The sequence below is a fragment of the Nannobrachium achirus genome, assembly GCF_963921795.1.
Source record: "Nannobrachium achirus genome assembly, chromosome: 7".
NCBI lineage: Eukaryota > Metazoa > Chordata > Actinopteri > Myctophiformes > Myctophidae > Nannobrachium > Nannobrachium achirus.
In genome coordinates this window covers 46,585,343-46,604,944 of record NC_137816.1, presented here as the reverse complement: position 1 = coordinate 46,604,944, position 19,602 = coordinate 46,585,343, and the positions used below count along the sequence as shown (strand labels likewise).

The 19,602-nt window shown below is 40.2% G+C and overlaps 1 protein-coding gene across 1 annotated transcript in view; it reads left to right on the top strand.

The window, feature by feature from the left end:
- map2k5 (mitogen-activated protein kinase kinase 5) overlaps positions 1 to 19,602 on the top strand; it is a 92,010-nt gene that overhangs the window by 32,397 nt on the left and 40,011 nt on the right. Inside the window, exons 9-12 of the mRNA XM_080730793.1 lie at positions 10,115 to 10,154; positions 15,140 to 15,208; positions 15,844 to 15,925; positions 16,835 to 16,896. Coding sequence (XP_080586919.1) covers positions 10,115 to 10,154; positions 15,140 to 15,208; positions 15,844 to 15,925; positions 16,835 to 16,896 — 253 coding nt within the window. The remainder of the gene's footprint in view (positions 1 to 10,114; positions 10,155 to 15,139; positions 15,209 to 15,843; positions 15,926 to 16,834; positions 16,897 to 19,602) is intronic.

Genomic DNA, 19,602 nt, shown 5'->3' with positions numbered 1-19,602 from the left:
CTATTGTATGTATTTTTTGATGGAGAATTCAAATATGACCTTCTTTTTTGCATAGGACAACTCTAACCTGCATCAATTGGTATTTTATAATTGCCAATTGTACCCTATCCATCTAAAAAACAAATTGGATGTCTATTGTATGTATTTTTTGATGGAGAATTCAAATATTACCTTATTTTTGGGATAGGACAACTCTAACCTGCATCAATTGGTATTTTATAATTGCCAATTGTACCCTATCCATCTCAAAAACAAATTGGATGTCTATTGTATGTATTTTTTGATGGGGAATTCAAATGTTACCTTCTTTTTTAGATATGACAACTCTGACCTGCATCAATTGGTGCATCAACCTACTTACTATCTATCTATCTATCTATCTATCTATCTATCTATCTATCTATCTATCTATCTATCTATCTATCTATCTATCTATCTATCTATCTATCTATCTATCTATCCATCTATCCATCTATCTATCCATCTATTTATTTATACTTCACCTTTAGTCCAGAAGAGAGTTCAGCCTCAGGAACTTGCACACATGGAACTGTGTCATGACTGTGTCATGGAGCTAAAACAGAGCCATGTTAAATACTCACAATGACTCTGATGGACCAATCAGGGTGGTGGTGGGGGGAGGGATCAACAATAGACAGAAACTGGATAATGCTTTGTTAACTGTCCCACCTAAGTCCCTGCTAGTCTGAACAAACATCACCTTCCCTCTCATAACACTACTACTACTACATTTATATAAAGCTGCTCTTGCATTTGAATTCAAGTCTGACACAAGTTAAGGTTAACTTAGGTAGTATTTCATTTTGCTGGCTTTTAGGGTCTGTGTGAGTGTGTAGGCTCACAAATTATTATAATTGTCATTAAGTGACTCTGAGATCTATCCATCCATCCATCCATCCATCCATCCATCCATCCATCCATTTATTTATACTTACTGTTTACATTTTCTATAAATATTTATTTCTATATAAAACTCAGTTGTGTGGAGTTATTGTGTGCCTTTTCTTGTTGCTAAAGAGTCCATTTGTTCACTAGACATTAAGTCAAGGTTACTATTTTGAGTTGAAGCTAAGTGTTTTATTGCTTTGTGGTTTAACATGATTTAAAAGGCAAATTCATTGTTATGGTTACTTTAGAAGACTGCTTTTGCATTCATGAGTTAAGAGAGCCAAGCTAATTCAAAGAGTTAGGTTAAAGGAACACAAAACATGACCTAACTCACAGCTGCCATTGGACAGACAGTTACAACATACTCTTATCTTTCACAGAACAGACAATTATCATTTATTTGATCTATTTGAGACTATGTGGCTGCTCTAGGGGAAATAGAGCATTATATCAGCCTATTCAATTGATAATGACCAATGGGTGCCAGTTTCTAAGTAGTTAAAGCATATTAACATAACAATATATGTGGCCTAGACATGGACATTGCCCAATCAACTCGTAATCTACAGAAATGTCCACCACATCACACAGTATAAAACCTAGTAGGCTTAGTGGATTACCTATGTTAAATCATGTCAGGTTAGTTTGGTTCAAGATTCAAGTATAATAATTTATGAGACAAAAATGTAAACAGCACAAATGTACAATCACATCTAGGCTAGAATGATAACATAAAGTCCTGACTACTCCTTGTTATTGTGGTCCTAAATACTACAATGATTAGTTTGGATGCATTGCTTCTATCATGTCCAATTAAAAATAAATACATTACATACATACAGAAATCTGCCTTCTCCTGTATTGTATTAGTGACATTCATTATAAATAGTAAAATAACAGGACAGAGCAAAAAAGGCCTCTGTTGTGTCTTTATCTGATCACATGCAATCAGACACTCACACTGCACAGCAATACTTTATTACAGGCTCAAGGCCCACAGGGTAAGAAGACCATACATTACAAAGATAATAATTAAAAAAACAACAACAGAGTACATTCACCAAGCCCCAACAGAGCTAAAAAGGCACTCATGCCAGTGGCCTCTAACGGTAGACATGTACCTGACAGAGTTTTCCCCACATTGGTTACAGATATAAGGTTTCTCTCCGGTGTGAATTTGTTGGTGTATTTTGATATGTTCCAGTCTAGGAAAGCTCTTTCCACACTGGTCACAGCAATAAGGTTTCTTTCCAGTGTGATTTTTCTGGTGTGCTTTGAGATGATGAATATCACTGAACCTTTTCTCACACTGGACACAGCAGTATATGGCTTCTCACCAGTGTGGATTTTCAGGTGTCTTTTCAGAGCCGTCTTCAGAGTGAACCTTTTCCCACATTGGTGACAGCAGTAAGGTCTCTCTCAAGTGTGAATCTTCTTGTGTTGTACGAGGCTAGATTTTACAGTGAAACGTTTGCCACAGTGTTCACAGCAGTAAGGCTTTTCTTCGGTGTGAAATCTCTGGTGTACTTTCAGAGCAGCCGTTAAACTGAACTTTTCCCCACATTGGACACAGCTGTACGGTTTCTCTCCTGTGTGAATTCGTTCATGTATTTTGAGATAAGACAATCGAGTAAAGCTTTTCCCACACTGGTCACAGCAATAGGGCTTCTCTCTAGTGTGAATTCTCTGGTGTTCTTTTAAAATCCCCTTTTGAACAAATCTTTTCCCACACTGGTCACAACAATAAGGTTTCTCTCCAGTATGTGAACGCTTATGATCTTTTAATTGTCCAGACGAGCAAAATACTTCCCACATTGTTCACAGCTGAATGGCTTCACTCCGGTATGAATTCTCTGGTCTACTTTGAGATAATAAATTGAGCTGAAGGCTTTTTCCACATTGGTCACAACAGTACTGTCTTGGTTTAACTGAGGACAGCACAGGACAGGGAGAGAAAACACACACCTGATAAGAGCCAGATTCACACATTGATCAGCATTTAAGTAACATCATCATTATTATTGTTGAGTCTGAAAAGAACAATACAATGTGATAGATCTTTACACATCTGACCCATAACATTATTAGCAATTCACATGGTTACTATAATAGGTGAGTCTTCTAGCTTTTAAAAAAAATATATGTCATTAATTCTTTCTCTTACTAAGTGGAACATCCCACTTCTTAATTGTATATTATTTGGAAAGGGTTGAGTAGCAAAATGTTTGCCATAAATTCAATGCTGAGTTGCATTTGTTTTCCTACATTTCCCCTTCAATGTATTATTACAATGTATTTACTATTTCTTACTTAGGTCTACTTAACTTTGTATTTTTACATTATTATATTGATCAACATTAACACATAGTGTGTGTTAGGTTAGGTTAGTTGCAGAGGCCTTTTTTGCAGAGGCCTTTTTTGCTCTGTCCTGTTATTTTACTATTTATAATGAATGTCACTAATACAATACAGGAGAAGGCAGATTTCTGTATATGTAATGTATTTATTTTTAATTGGACATGATAGAAGCAATGCATCCAAACTAATCATTGTAGTATTTAGGACCACAATAACAAGGAGTAGTCAGGACTTTATGTTATCATTCTAGCCTAGATGTGATTGTACATTTGTGCACATTTTTGGCTCATAAATTATTATACTTGAACCTTGAACCAAACTAACCTGACATGATTTAACATAGGTAATCCACTAAGCCTACTAGGTTTTATACTGTGTGATGTGGTGGACATTTCTGTAGATTACGAGTTGATTGGGCAATATCCATGTCTAGGCCACATATATTGTTATGTTAATATGCTTTAACTACTTAGAAACTGGCACCCATTGGTCATTATCAATTGAATAGGCTGATATAATGCTCTATTTCCCCTAGAGCAGCTACATAGTCTCAAATAGATCAAATAAATGATAATTGTCTGTTCTGTGAAAGATAAGAGTATGTTGTAACTGTCTGTCCAATGGCAGCTGTGAGTTAGGTCATGTTTTGTGTTCCTTTAACCTAACTCTTTGAATTAGCTTGGCTCTCTTAACTCATGAATGCAAAAGCAGTCTTCTAAAGTAACCATAACAATGAATTTGCCTTTTAAATCATGTTAAACCACAAAGCAATAAAACACTTAGCTTCAAATCAAAATAGTAACCTTGACTTAATGTCTAGTGAACAAATGGACTCTTTAGCAACAAGAAAGGGCACACAATAACTCCACACAACTGAGTTTTATATAGAAATAAATATTTATAGAAAATGTAAACAGTAAGTATAAATAAATAGATGGATGGATGGATGGATGGATGGATAGATCTCAGAGTCACTTAATGACAATTATAATAATTTGTGAGCCTACACACTCACACAGACCCTAAAAGCCAGCGAAATGAAATACTACCTAAGTTAACCTTAACTTGTGTCAGACTTGAATTCAAATGCAAGAGCAGCTTTATATAAATGTAGTAGTAGTAGTGTTATGAGAGGGAAGGTGATGTTTGTTCAGACTAGCAGGGACTTAGGTGGGACAGTTAACAAAGCATTATCCAGTTTCTGTCTATTGTTGATCCCTCCCCCCACCACCACCCTGATTGGTCCATCAGAGTCATTGTGAGTATTTAACATAGCTCTGTTTTAGCTCCATGACACAGTCATGACACAGTTCCATGTGTGCAAGTTCCTGAGGCTGAACTCTCTTCTGGACTAAAGGTGAAGTATAGATAGATAGATAGATAGATAGATAGATAGATAGATAGATAGATAGATAGATAGATAGATAGACAGATAGATAGATAGATAGTAAGTAGGTTGATGCACCAATTGATTTAGGTTAGAGTTGTCATATCTAAAAAAGAAGGTAACATTTGAATTCCCCATCAAAAAATACATACAATAGACATCCAATTTGTTTTTGAGATGGATAGGGTACAATTGGCAATTATAAAATACCAATTGATGCAGGTTAGAGTTGTCCTATCCCAAAAAGAAATTAATATTTGAATTCTCCATCAAAAAATACATACAATAGACATCCAATTTGTTTTTTAGATGGATGGGGTACAATTGGCAATTATAAAATACCAATTGATGCAGGTTAGAGTTGTCCTATGCAAAAAAGAAGGTCATATTTGAAATCTCCATCAAAAAATACATACAATAGCCACCTTTTTTTTTCTTTTTCGCTGCCTTTTTTTCGCGGCCTCGTCCATGGACCCGTCCACGGCCGGCCGTTTGCGTCCACGGCCGGCCGTTTGCGTCCACGGCCGCGTCCCCGGCCGTCTGCGTCCACGGCCGCGTCCACGGCCGGGACGGCCGGCCGTTTGCGTCCGTGGACGCGGCCTCGCGTCCACGGACGTTTTTTTCGCGGCCGCGTCCATGGACGCGTCCACGGCCGCGTCCATGGACGTGGACGCGGCGGCCAACGGCTCTTGCTGCAATGGTTTGCCATCCACTCTCATTTACAGACGGGGCAGTGAAATCCTTCACTGTTGCCTAATGTGGAGTGAACGTAACCCCCCTCTATCAAAACCGTTTCTCCGTTGTCTCCGGCTTCTCCCCTCTGGTCCAGCTTATACGAGGCTTAGCAGTGTGAATAGCACCACCGAAGGCTCCACACCTTTTAACCTCTTAGCCCGTTTATGACCTAGAGCCATTTAGACTCAATTGGATGTTACCAACACCTCAGCTCTCCATAGCCATATGCTGACCCGGGCCATCCATCAATGTCGGCCTTTGTTTTATTTTTATTTTTTATTACACACTCTCTGCGGTCCGTCCTGTCCACCCATCCAGGGGTGTCGCACCAAATTCTGGGCCCTGGGTACAAGGATTAACTGCAGGGGGTTTAGACTGGGAACGCATTATTACGCGTTATTTTGTGCTTTAACTATTGAAAAATAGCAGATCTACAAGCTTGCAGATCTGCTATTTTTGAAAAATCGTGAAAAAGTCTTTGAATATTTCAAATCCTTGTTTCTATGTCAGTGGTGCTCAACTTCTTCATGTGAAGGACCCCCAAAATGATATGTATTTGGCCACAGACCACCCATCTCAAAATATTGAGTTCCAGGGACCCCCATAGAAGCAAAATTTTAGTTATAAATGTTCGCTTAAAAAATACATATATTCAAAGATTTGCACACATTTCACTTTTCAAAAATAGCAGATCTACAAGCTTGCAGCACGGCACTGCCGTGCCGCGCTGTGAGCTTGTATATCTGCTATTTTTCAATGGCTAAAGTATAAAATAATTAAGGCCCTTCCACCTTGGGCCCTAGTAACTCAGTCCCACTCCCCCCCCCCCCCCCCCCTTGTGACGCCCCTGCACCCATCTGACTGACTCCATGGCTTATAAATGCAGTAACAAGGACACAGAGGCTATTTGGTGGCTGATGGATCCAGCAGTGCAATTAGAAGGAGCCCATTTACATGGCAGTGGCTACAGTGACATCCACTTAAACACCCATGGCTTTTTCTTTTCCGTCTCTCGGCCCATTTTGTCCATTGATTTTTTTTCTTTTCACCCCACCTCATTGATTATGCTGTGTACTGCAAGGCCCAAACACTTTGGTTGTATAATTGGTTAATGAGCTCTGCTTGTATGTAGAATACTTAAAAACATGCGCAGGATATTTAGACGCCAGTTGCTCACATTGTGTATATAAAGTCTCGTTACACGTACATTTGCTTGCCTGCCCCGCTCTCCATTCCTCCTTTTGTCATGTCAAAGTGAATGGCAGTGAGGTAAAACTTGAAGCGATTAATGTTTTATTATCATACATTCTTATTTGTAATTAAGTTGACTTACTACTTTGTACTTTATCATTATACAGTGGGAGAGTTGACTTTTATCTCAAAAGAGAGTTGATTTAAAATGACCAGAACAAATCAACTGAATGCATGTCTGCTAATTTGGTGCAAATGTGTAACAGACTGACCTCCACCTGGGTTATTTGGGTCTACCAGCCTATTCCCATCCATGGCCTTGAGGTTTCTTCTCGTTAAGGATTGTTTTTCCTAGTTAACGCCTTTGCCAAATGCTTGCTTAACATTGGGTCTCGACCTACTCTACATGTCTTGAGATAACTTTATTAAATCGGTTATTTTTTGCCAAAGACATTTGATAGAGTGAAAAATATCTATCAAGTACGTATATTATAAGTACCTTTTACCAATTATAGAGAGTTTAAGTGGTACCAGATATGCAGCTCAGCAAATAAAAGGTGAATTGATCCCAGTGCATGATGGAGGACGATATCAACGATTAATTAAATCTCCACGATACGTGAGTGTTTTTTATCACTATATGATAATATTGCTTATCGTCCCACCATAGTCTGTCTGTCTGTATGCATGCGTGTCTGTGGCAGTTTGGAGACCTGGGGATGGGTGTCTCGGGTGAGAGTGTCAGGGAGAGCGAAAGCCACCCCGTCGCCTCCGTGGCACTGTAAACCTACACCCCGTCCAGCCCCGATCACGGAGGCCGGGCTCTGCAAGCCTCAGTCCCAACTTCAGAGTCATAGAGAGAGGCCCTATGAATACTGCATGATGGAGCTTTTATTACAGCACGGCCTAGAGTGTAAATAAGATCCAGGCAATGGGGCACGTTTACTGGGGTCAGATAAGGGGGAAGTGGGGGGGAATGGCTATGTAACCTTGTCCCTCTCTCTGCCGCCGTCACAAGCCTGTCACTGTAACTCATACATGGAGCGCTCAGCCCTGAGGTGGTCAAGGACAGTCTCGAGGTAAAGCTTGGACAAAGCGACAAGCAGTCACCCCATATCTCAAGCCCTGTTGAGGGGAAACTAACCAGTATTTAGGGCCTTTCTTTCCTTGTGACAATGCCCACATATTCATTTCTGAAATTGTTATGTTGAGTTTCACTGAACAGATGAACACTAAGGTATACATACTGTATTCTTTATAGAATAATTAAAATAATATATGTGGATCTGTTTCCCTATAACATTTTACAGATTTTCCCTAGATTTTCCCTAGAGTTGTGAACTAGCACTTTCTCAGTTTGGCAGCAGACTCTGCTCAATCAGTATTTAACTAGTCAGTATTTATATTTCTGTATACCTCTGCGCTCTTGTCTCAATTAACATCTCTGTCTCATCTTAATTAAGAGGCAGCAGCCATGCTTAACTGTCATTGATTATGGCTTAAAGGGAGAGTGAGACATCAAAACAGAAACGAGAGAGAGAGAGAGACAGAGACAGAGAATGCTTAAAAAAAGATTCAGACATGGTGTCATACTTCCCCCCCCCCTAAAGAAATTAGAACTTTCTACGGTATAGCAGGCTTACAGATAAATATGCATCCTTAAAATATCTAATATAAATGCACAGAATAATTTTATACCATAGCTTGAAATGTCCAGATACCACACGATGCGATCATTAGCCAGAAAGAAACAATCTAAAACATCTACAGTGTATTTGAATGTGCAGGTGTGTGCATCCATTACACAGCCGCAATCAGGAGCAAGTGTGTGCTCTAACTGTGAGTAGTTTACCAGACATGACACTAAGAGGTGCCATTAATTAAAGGCCCTGGCCAGTTTAGAGGTGTCTGGACCAGGAGCAACGTGATACGCCAATCTAAGACACATTAACCTATTGAGACCGGCGGGAACGCATCTAGTGTGTCACTTTAGATTTGAACCTCTTCAACCATTATTTTATGCTTTAGTTATTAAAAAAATAGCAAATTACAAGCTCACAGCGCGGCGCCGAGTGCCGCGCTGTGAGCTTATTTACATATAGTTTTGGGGGTCCTTGACATGAATAGGCTTGAGAACCACCGATGATAGAAATGTGAGTTTTTCAAAAACCTTAGAAGACATTTATAGAATCGGGTAAATATTATTCAAAGACTTGCACAAATTGTAATGATTTTTCAAAAATAGCAGATCTAGAAGCTTGCAGCGTGGCACTCGGTGCCACGCTGTGAGCTTGTATATATGCTATCTTTGAACAGCCAAAGTATAAAACAACGGTCAAAGTAACCAACTTGAGACGGACGCGTTCCCAGTCTCAAGCGGTTAATCACACCCTGCACCATGAACATTCGCTCTCGCAGACCCGCTGACAGGTGAGATGCCAGGTATCCCGTTTACCCCGAACCCACTCGCCAGCGAAACCAGCGTGCGTAACATGCTCGATCCCCGCGTCTCCGTCGAGTGACAGCTGTTGGACTGTCTTCGCCCTTGGAGGATTGAATGTTGAGACGTCCCGTGGTATTGTCACCGGTGCCGTAAACCAACCTTTGCCGGGCTGTAACTAAAGCCGACGTTTGGCATTAAGGAGTTTCATAATTAAATCATCGTGGGGCCCCCGGGCTGTGGCTGCTGCTTTACCCTGCAACTCTAAACCCTGTCTGGGACGCAACGACTGGCCGTCGGGTTGACTGAACCGGTTTTGACCTTTGACCTTTTGGGAGAAATAATAAAGGCATGTTGTCCATAGAGTATATATATATATATATATATATAATAAAGAACGGATATCCCTGCCCCTAGTTATTCATTTCAATGCAAGTTGCTCAGTGGCGTTTTGAAGCACCCGGAAGAAGCAGAATCCAGGTGCATTGTGGGGGAATTGGATCATCTGGAAGATCCAATTTTTCTTATGTCGACGACCGTCTTGCGTCACAACCGTCAGGAACGTCAAACGACGTCCATTGAACCCCATAGCAGACCCCAGCGGCACGTTATTTAGCTTGTGCATGTATTTTTCCCCCCGCCTGCAGTTCCAGCTTTGGCCACCATGTCCTTTTGCTTCAACTCTTAGCCCTGGGTTCTTCTGGGGTCTTGATTTTGTCATGCTCGATGGAACTCCACTGCCCTCTAACTTGCCATTAGGGATGGGACGATATGAAAATGTCAAATCACGATTATTGTGACAAAATAAATTGTGATTATTGCGATAATCAAAATCCATTATCCTGGGGCGGAACATTTGCCAAAAAATAGCAGATCTACAAGCTCAGAACGCGATCGGCTACTTTTTGGCAAAGACATTTGATAGAGAGCGGAAAAAAAGACTATCAAGCAGTTAACTTGCATAATTTGTTCATTCATTTTTACCCATCACTTGAATATATTGTCTTTCCCTTGCACATCTTTTTATTTATTTAAATATAATTATTGAAGGCCCATTAATTTGTCTCTTTCTCTCTCTCTCTCTCTCTTTTCAGAGCATACCATCTTCTTGGTAAGCGAGTTCTAGCAGTCAAGGTAAGAGGAAGGGCAGTGTATCTGCCTTTTTTATTGTACACTACTAACTAAATCCTCAACCTTTCATGATGGCATCTTGACTGCTAAATTAATTCCATTCTTAGGTGCCACATAATGAGCAAATTCATATTACTGTTTTAATATTTATAATTCTTTTCATCAGTGTAATGTCCTTTATTCCTTCTTGCACTGTCTGACGAGATCTGACATGAATGGAATACTAATTTCCTTGAACTTGGTTTTGAGCCACTCAAGATTCATCATTGCTACATCCCATTTTGAAGTAGAACAGTATAATTCGTAGGTTAAGAAGCCCCAATATAACAAAATAAATAGTTTATACAGTTAACTATATCAAATCACAACCATTGATATGGAGTTCCATATCCTGTTCTGGGATGGCGATTCACTATAGTTGGAAATAGGAATGGGATGATATGAAAATTTCATATCACGATTATTGTGACAAAATCAATCGTGATTTACGATATTATCGCGATAATAATAATTGATCCCAGTGCATAACGGAGGACGATATCACAATAAATGACATCTCTGCGATACGATTATCGTAAGTGGTTTTTATCACGATAAACGATAATATCGCGTATCGCAGTGATACTCAAACTCCGGCCCGCAGGCCACTTCCGGCCCGCGGCGCAATTTTGTTAATGTCCTCGAAATCATGCATCCAACAAGCTTTAAATTGAGCAGATTGGACCTTCCGTTCCAGAGATAATGGCCAAAACATCTTGAAAGCGGCCATTGAAAAAGTCCATTTTCACTTTATTTTGTATTATTTATTTTTTTACCAGTGGCTCTGCCTCTGCCCGACTAGTAATTAGCATACCTAAAACGTCATTGTAGGCCTAGGCTAATGCAAATCAAATGAAAGAGATATGTACCGTAGCTCTACTTAACTGCATCATTAGCCATTTGGTAGCTAAACAGTCTGGGTATTTACATATTTTAAGTATAGATTTTTTTAGTTTATTTTATTTTACTTTTATCTATTTTCAAATTATTTTCTGTAAAACCCATTTGTGAAGTAATTGAAAGAGATGTGCTCAGCTATCTTTAATGTTATCCCATTTGATAGCAGGCAGACAGATATATCAACCCAGACAAATATAGGCCTATACTGTATATTAGTTTGTTTTAGTGTTTGTGTGGAATATGCTAATTTCACAGAATTATTAAAAAGAGAGACAATTTTGCAAATTACTTTGATTACAAATTGTGTCATTGACAGAATATAAATGGAATTCCAAGCCATAAAATAATGCACGTTGCACTTGTCTTAAGTTATGTGGAAATAAAGCAAATAAAAGAGAAGTTATCTGTCATTTTATCAACTGGCCCGTGGCCCCTTGACATTTTCATAATGTGGCCCACCGGTTCAAAAGTTTTGAGTATCCCTGGCGTATCGTCCCATCCCTAGTTGGAACATTGCTGCTGCAATTTGCTTCCATTCAGCCACAAGAGCATTAGTGAGGTCAGGCACTTCTTGTTGGGTGATAAGGCCTCGCTCCTATTTGACGTTCCAGTTCATTCCAAAGTTGTTTGATAGGCTAAAGTTCGGGGGCTCTGTGCAAGCTAGTGAAGTTCTTCCTCATTCATCGCAAAACAAAGCATGTGTGTGTGTGTGTGTGTGTGTGTGTGTGTGTGTGTGTGTGTGTGTGTGTGTGTGTGTGTGTGTGTGTGTGTGTGTGTGTGTGTGTGTGTGTGTGTGTGTGTGTGTGTGTCATTCTGAAATGGGAAATAGCCTTCAGCAAACTACAGAATTGGAAGTACACAGTTGTCTAGAATGTCTCCATTCACTGAAACAAATGTCACTAATTCGAAATACTAATTAGAAAGTGTGTGTGTGTGTGTGTATGTGTTTGTTTGAATCTGTGTGTGTGTGTGTGTATATATATATTATATATATATATATATATACTGTACACTAGTAAGACGCCTCAGGGCTCGCCCCTAAAGGGCGAGGTCGCACCAATTCTTGGCCATCTGGCCAGTGATGTATATCGGACCAGTTACCCATATATGGAGACCCCCCCTGGTACCCATATATGGAGATCCATGTACTGTATAAAGTACATCTCTTTTATGCCCATACATGGAGATCCCTGTGTCTGAACCAGCCACACAGATATGGGCTGTCTTCCTACATATTCCCATATGAAGTTGTGCGTGCGTGCGTGCGTGCGTGCCAGAATGGGGTATGGACTAGTACATACACACACAGTATACAGTATGTGTCACTCTGCGCATGCTGCCTGCTACTGTGATGGGTGCATGCACTCATACACAAGTGGCACAACCTATGAAGGAGGACCAATTGAATCAGACTTGCTTACTACAAGACTGATAGGCAGGCTACACTGGAGAACCAATTCATTGAGTCAGACTCTGAATGACAGACCGATAGGCCTGCTGCACTGAACGATATCGGATGAACCGCTTACTAAGACAAGGGGTGTCTAACTGGTGGTCTGTGCACCAGATGCGGCTGAATCATTTTTATTGTGAAACCAGTAAGACTCCCTAATCGGGAGATAAGCGACCGTCACGTCGCATACACAAACTTTAGAAGGCAATCGTAGCGAAACAGGAGGGAATATGGGAAATGGGACAGATCCATGATAATGACTAGAGATACTGATTAGAGATACTGTGTACGGCTTTGCGTGAATTTCGGCCAAAATCTGTAGGAGCAGTGTCCATTTTTTTTTTTAAATCGGCCTGATCGTGGCGCTAAATGGGACAGATGAATATTGATGACATGACTGTATAGATTCTGTGTAACGCTTTGCGTGATTTTAGGCCAAAATCTGTAGGAGCAGTGTCCAAAAATGTGTTTTGCAAAAGAATGGCCTGGTGGTGGCGCTAAAGGAGAGCCATGTGAGAAATCAGGGTTGTGATTTGCCATCCAAGGAGTGTGTGTGCAAAGTTTGGCATCGATAGGGCCAACGGTGGCAGAGATAAGAGTAGAGCAAAAGTGTGACATGACGGATAGACTGACAGACTGACTGACAGACGGTGGAGGTTTTGATAGTAATTGCGACCTGACAATCGCAAAAAAACAACAGCACACAATCAGCACGCGCACACAGATAAGTGAAACAGATACGCTTTTTTGGGCCTGGTGCTGTGAGTGCTAGTGATCTGTTTGTTTTTACCATGCACCCGAACATAACCCTAGCATCCTGAAAGATATTTGAACATTCGTCCAAATTAGCAGATATCTACAAACTGGAACTGCTCGTTGTATTAGATGACTGACGAGAGAAGAGTGCTTTGCTGTTGCCTTTTCCAGTACTAATGATGTTAGAATATACCAGGAGGCGTTGACAGCAGAAATGGTTTACTTGTACTGAAAGTGTTTATCAACTATTTGCATACTTACTGTACCATAGTCATTAGTAAGTAGGTTACTAATAGCTTGTTCATGATCTATTAACTATTTATGAGCCATAGCTGTAAATCATTAACCAGCTATTAACAAACCTTTAACAACAAGTCATTAATAACTCATAAACAACTAACAGTTTATGTGCAATTATAATAATATAAAGTGTCAGGTGCCTTTGTGTGTGTAAATAATATGTCTAGTGTGTGTGTGTGTGTGTGTGTGGGGGGGGGGGGGGGTCCTGCCTTAATACATGTGCATTATGACAATGTAGTTGTTTGCACGTTTATGCTGCAGTAGCAGCTGAAACAGTCCGCTTTACTGAGACACTATCGTCACAACACTGTAACTACTCCATGGCTGCTCTTTAACAAGGTCATGGAGTGAAACCTGAAAATAAACAATACACAAAATACAACATCAGATGTTGTCCGGTTCGCTTACAGTAGCTTGTAAATACAATATTTTTAATACAATTTTTTTTTAATACTAAATAACCATGAATTGCCTTTTTTAACATGAACTTTTTATCTTAATTATGCATACATGAAATTATCAATGCAACACAAATTTATAGCATCTGCATGAATTATAACTCACGGCATTGCCTCTTGGTGACTGGTGAGGGTATGTAGAAGGTAAGATGTAAAACATCAAACTGGACACAGAGGAGAAAAATGTGCACTCTCTGTGCTGCTTCTGACACAAAAGCTGTTTGTGAGCCCACACAGCTGATTTCTGACTTGTACAATGACCTAAACTCACACACCTGCCTTTGCTAGTCACAGTGACCTCCACTCCATTAAGAGGGCCTTTCATCTCTATGGGTACTTCTGTCTATCAAAATAAAGCCATTCTAAGCAACATAACAGCATGCAATACAAATCACATTATAGGACAAGACAGATATGAAATTTTTTCAACATGGAAACGATTATGACAATTATGAAAAATAATCGCGATTATGTCAAATAATTTCGATTAGACGATTATGTAATAATTGTGACAGCCCTATTTGTCCTGTGATTTGCTGATGTTTGGAGATGTTAACCATAGAAATGTTGTTTTGTGACACTCAAAGCAGGACCAAAGTTTCATTGAATTATTTTCTATCTAGAAAGTAGAAAGTAGATGGCCAACGTAGTCTCTGTTGAAAGGAAGCATACCACTGTTCACTGACTGCTTTCTTCTTTAGTGTGGAGTTGTTGAGATGTTTTAGTTCTCAAACCGTGGAGATCTGTCGATTATTGAAATGGCGTAAATGAAATTGAAAACAATATTATGTATCCATCTCATAAATTAGATGAATAAACGAAAATAATTAATGAAACGTTTCTTGATGGCGATTGTTTTGGCGTGAGCACGTTATCTTGTGTTACTGTTATGATTTAAGATTATGATTTCTGAACCAACATTTTAGCATAGGAAATCCCCTAATTTTGACTAATTAGTCAAATTGAACTTTGTGGTTGGTTTTAAAACCATTGGATTATCACCCTAGGAAAGCGCCCCCTTGGACGGCACATACTGTACGCTCTGTTGGTTTTGACCAATAACCCTGAACATGTAATTTCAGGTTATTCCCTTGGACATCACAGTGGAGCTGCAGAAGCAGATCATGTCAGAGCTAGAGATTCTCTACAAGGTTAGTGTGTGGACTGATAACTGTTGTACTACATTCTTTTTTTACTGTTTCTTTTTTCTTTAATGGAACACACATATTTTATTGTCGTTGTTGGGTGGAAACCTTAAACTGTATGTCCAAAAACCGTTCATTTTGTATGTGTCATTTTAAAAATGATTTAAAATGGTGAAAATAGCTGATCTTTTAAAGAGTATTAGTTGAAAATGGGCAGGAAATGGGGAGAGACATGCAGAAACAGGACTTGAATGATTAATATCAATAACATCTTTTCAATTGTTCAAAACATCGCTGTCCTCTCATTTTGAGATTAGTTCTACTTGTTCACGTTTTCACTAACAGTATAATAGATCTCTGACGCAATCATTCATATGTGCTCGGTTTTGTCGCTTCTTTTCTGTTGTGTTTATTTTCTCTTATTTAGTGTTTTCGTGTTTTGTTCTGTTTGATATGTACCTATATGTATTTCTATGTATTCTGTAGTGTGCGGAACTCCTTGAAAACGAGATGGTTCATCTCAAGGGGTTATTCCTAATAAAGACATTTCGTGGCTTATACTTAGTATAAGCCACGAAATGTTTACTCAGACTTGACATTTTACATGGTAAACATGCTGTCTTCCCCTTTTCTTCCTCCAGTGTGATTCTCCCTACATCATCACTTTCTACAGTGCCTTTTTCGTGGAGAACAGGATAAACATATGCACAGAGTTTATGGACGGTGAGTCTGGCTTTGGCTAAGGCCTGTGGCTTTTACAGGGTATTTACTGTACTCTTGCTGTTGCTAGCCTAAGCTTTATAGAAAGGGCCTCAGGGAACTCGCCTCTGTCTCTACACCATGTATCCATTTACACTTCTACAGAGCGAGAGAATGCCTTATCGCTGTCAGCTGCTTAGCATGTCTGTGTGCTAAGAGCTACAGTACAGGTACAAGGGCGTGATAAATCCTGACTTAAACGCGTTTGCGTGTGCTTAGATCTTTGTGAGATGGAGTAGTACTCGCTCTGTCAGTGCACGTGTGCATGTGCACGTGCACTGTATGTCTGCTTGTTACTGCAGTGGTTTCTCTGTTTCCCACATCAGTCAACCTGTCAACAATTATTGTGAGAGCAAGCGCCAATTGATTGGCTGAGTGCTACTTCCTAAAATAATGCAGGTGTCATGCTCATTGCATCCAAAGCTAACACACACACACACACACACACACACACACACACACACACACACACACAGACAGAGTAAGCACACAGACACACAGGGGCGAAAACATAATCTGTTCCTCTTGGTCTGACAGATAAAATCACAAGCCCTTGTCTTCCAATAGATCGATGGACTCGATAGATAGATACCTACCTTTATTGATCCTTTGAGGGAGTTTCAGTCGCTCAGAGGCAGCATGTGAGACTGTCAATTTCTCCTCAAAATGGTCTGGTAGTTTTCATGACAATTACGCATTTTTTGTTGTCATCATATACTGATATGCGTAAACCCAGGTATTTTCTAATACAAGAATATGTGGTTTGCAGATCATTTGGTCAAAAAAGCTAGAATGTGTAAGATGTGAGTGAAATAAATGGTAATGTGTCAAAAGACTGTTTACTGGGCACGGCTTAACGGTTTCCTTGTGCAGGTGGTTCCCTGGATGTCTTCCGGAGAATCCCAGAGCATGTGCTCGGCAGGATCGCAGTAGCGGTAGGTTTATATGAAACACCTCGGATTGCCCTCAAATTACTACTGGTTCATGTAGAATGGAAAGGCACAGAGTTGTAGTGTATCACTTAATCTGTTTTATGAATCAGTAGCAACTCAGCATGACCGGTAATTAAGTAAGTAATGTCCAGTAATTAAGTAATCATGCCTTTCATGCCTTCCATCTGGCTCTCCTACAACAGGTACTGCATGGGGTACTCAGAAAATGCCCTAAAAAAAGAACACTAGTGTAAATCATGCTTGTTCATAGTTAAATAATTAACTACAATTTAACTAGGATGGGAAAAAAACATTTACTGTTATGTTTAATGATGACACATGGAGAAACTTGATATGAGCCTGAGTTGTTAACCCAAATTACATGGCACCAGGCAACTGGGATGTGTTTTAAAGTTGTTTGGAAGTTATTGACATGAAAACTTGACTGAAATGTTATGACCACAATGTTGAAAACGAAAAAAAGGAGGCATCGTTTGAAACTCCCCATTTCTTATTTGTTATTTTATATTCTTGAAATGGGGGGTTATCATAGCATCATATACCACTATTTATTTATATTTTAACACGTTGCAAGCCGCGGCAGAACCCTCTGAACAGAGGTAGCGCCGAAGAAATAAGCCATTTATTTACAAACATGTTTTAAAAAAACAAAGCCCACATGATAACAACATGTACTGGAGTGCTCGACACAGCGTACATATTCATCCTGCAGAGGTCGGCGATCTTACTTTGGCGAGGCGGAGGGGAGATCAATTCCATTCGTTTACGTGCGGCGAAGCAGGGAAAGGAGCGATAGAGAAGCGGCGCCCGAACGTGATTGAAACCGCGATCCACGAACAGAGACAAAGACCAGCCATCTTGTTTGAGCTTCTTGCTGAGTTTCAACACTGGGGAGAGGATGAGGCTCCTCCTGGCCAGCCATCCATCCAGAATGTGAGTCAACGGCGTGGCCTGCTGGATATTAGGAGTATCACACCCAGCACCAGAAAATGACTGTCAGAGCATATTAACCCTTTCAGATCGCTCCAAAAAGACACAGAGAAGAATTTCCGATGTTTTTTTTTTTTTTTATTATAATTTATATCAAAAGTCCGGGAATAGACGTGTGGCTGATGGGACCCAGTAGGAAGTCCGAGGGAGTACGGCCAGGCTTAGAAGGTGTTAATTGCAGTTTTATAAGCAAAATGTTGTTGCCGGGTAAAGTGGGTACTTGGATTCAGAAATCATGGAAAGGGGGTACTCAAGCCAAAAAAGATTGAGAAACACTGTTTTACAATACTATTGCTTCCTGAACTACAGGTGTGAAACTTTCAATTATCCTCCCATAGGAAGGAGGTGGACGACACGCACACGCGCATACCTAATTTAAAAGCAGCATTTTCATGGTCAAAGGCCATGGATTCGGATAAATGCCTCCCTCTTCCCGACCCTCATTACTCCAAATCCCCCCCACCAACCCTCCCACCTCCCCTTTGTCTCCTCTCCTTCAACTTTGTCCGTAATCAAACATTGACAGCTATTTAGTCAGCGTTAATTCTAATTCACAGCTTTCCCTTCTTATCCACTGTCACAGTTGTTAATTATCACAGAAGGCAAAACACCCAAGAGAGCATGTGTGATGCTGCTCTCATCTGTCGGCGTACTTCCACAGGCAGTATGAGTCCAGGGAGGGGCAGGCTTTGAGGGAGAATTGCAGTTAAGCCTTAGAACAGGGCTCTTCAACAGGGGTAACAGGACCCATAGGGGGTCCTCAGAGTTACTACAGGGGGGCCACCAAATCTGTGATAGGATCATTCTTTTAAATTAACAACTTGAACCCTCGCATCCCTATTCTGAGGAGAACTTTAGCCAAAAATAGCAGATTGAGGCGTTGGGAGCTTGTAGATCAGCTATTTTCGGGAAATAGGTTTGGTGTAGAGGTAAAAAAAGAACAGACCAAGTACATAGTGAAAGGTCAAGTTAACTAAAAACACGAATCCAACATAGACTGATGAGAGTGCTGTCAAACAAGTCTATGAATCTATCTCTATCGATGAAAATCTGCATCACACATATGTAGAGGGGGTCCTTGCTTCATCTCTCTCTCAGCTAAGGGGTCCTTGGCCTGAAAAGACCCCTGATTTAGAATAAACCAAATATTCGAGTCGCCTTCTCTTCGTCCCTGTTTCGTGGGACAGAATGTCGCAGACCGGGGGTGTGGAAAATAGGACACAGCATTTATTTAACCCTTCTAGTGACGATCCCGAACAAGTTCGGCTTTTTTTTTCAATACAATACAATATTTTTTTTGCTATTTTACTTACCCTGAGCTGCTTGTAGAGACGTGGGTGGTCCGACGATTTATTCCATTGAAAATGGCCAGATGCCAAGTTTAGAGCCCCCCAATTTTTACTCAATCTATGCTGTCGGCGGCGCGACGTATTCCGGGGTGCCGATCCCGAACTAGTTTGGCTTTTTATATAAAATGAATTAAATAATCGGAGGCCTCACCGAAGGCTCGGGCAAAATTTTCATCTGTTTACATCGGCACGCGAGAGGGTAACGCCGCCGAATCACGCCGCCGAATCCAATGCATTGTCACATCTTTAAAGCTCATTTTCTCTGAACTGTGTTCTTATGGAAGCGGAAAAGTTTTTTTTACGGCTAAATCGCCGAAAATCGGCTTCTAAAATGAGTGATAGCCTATAG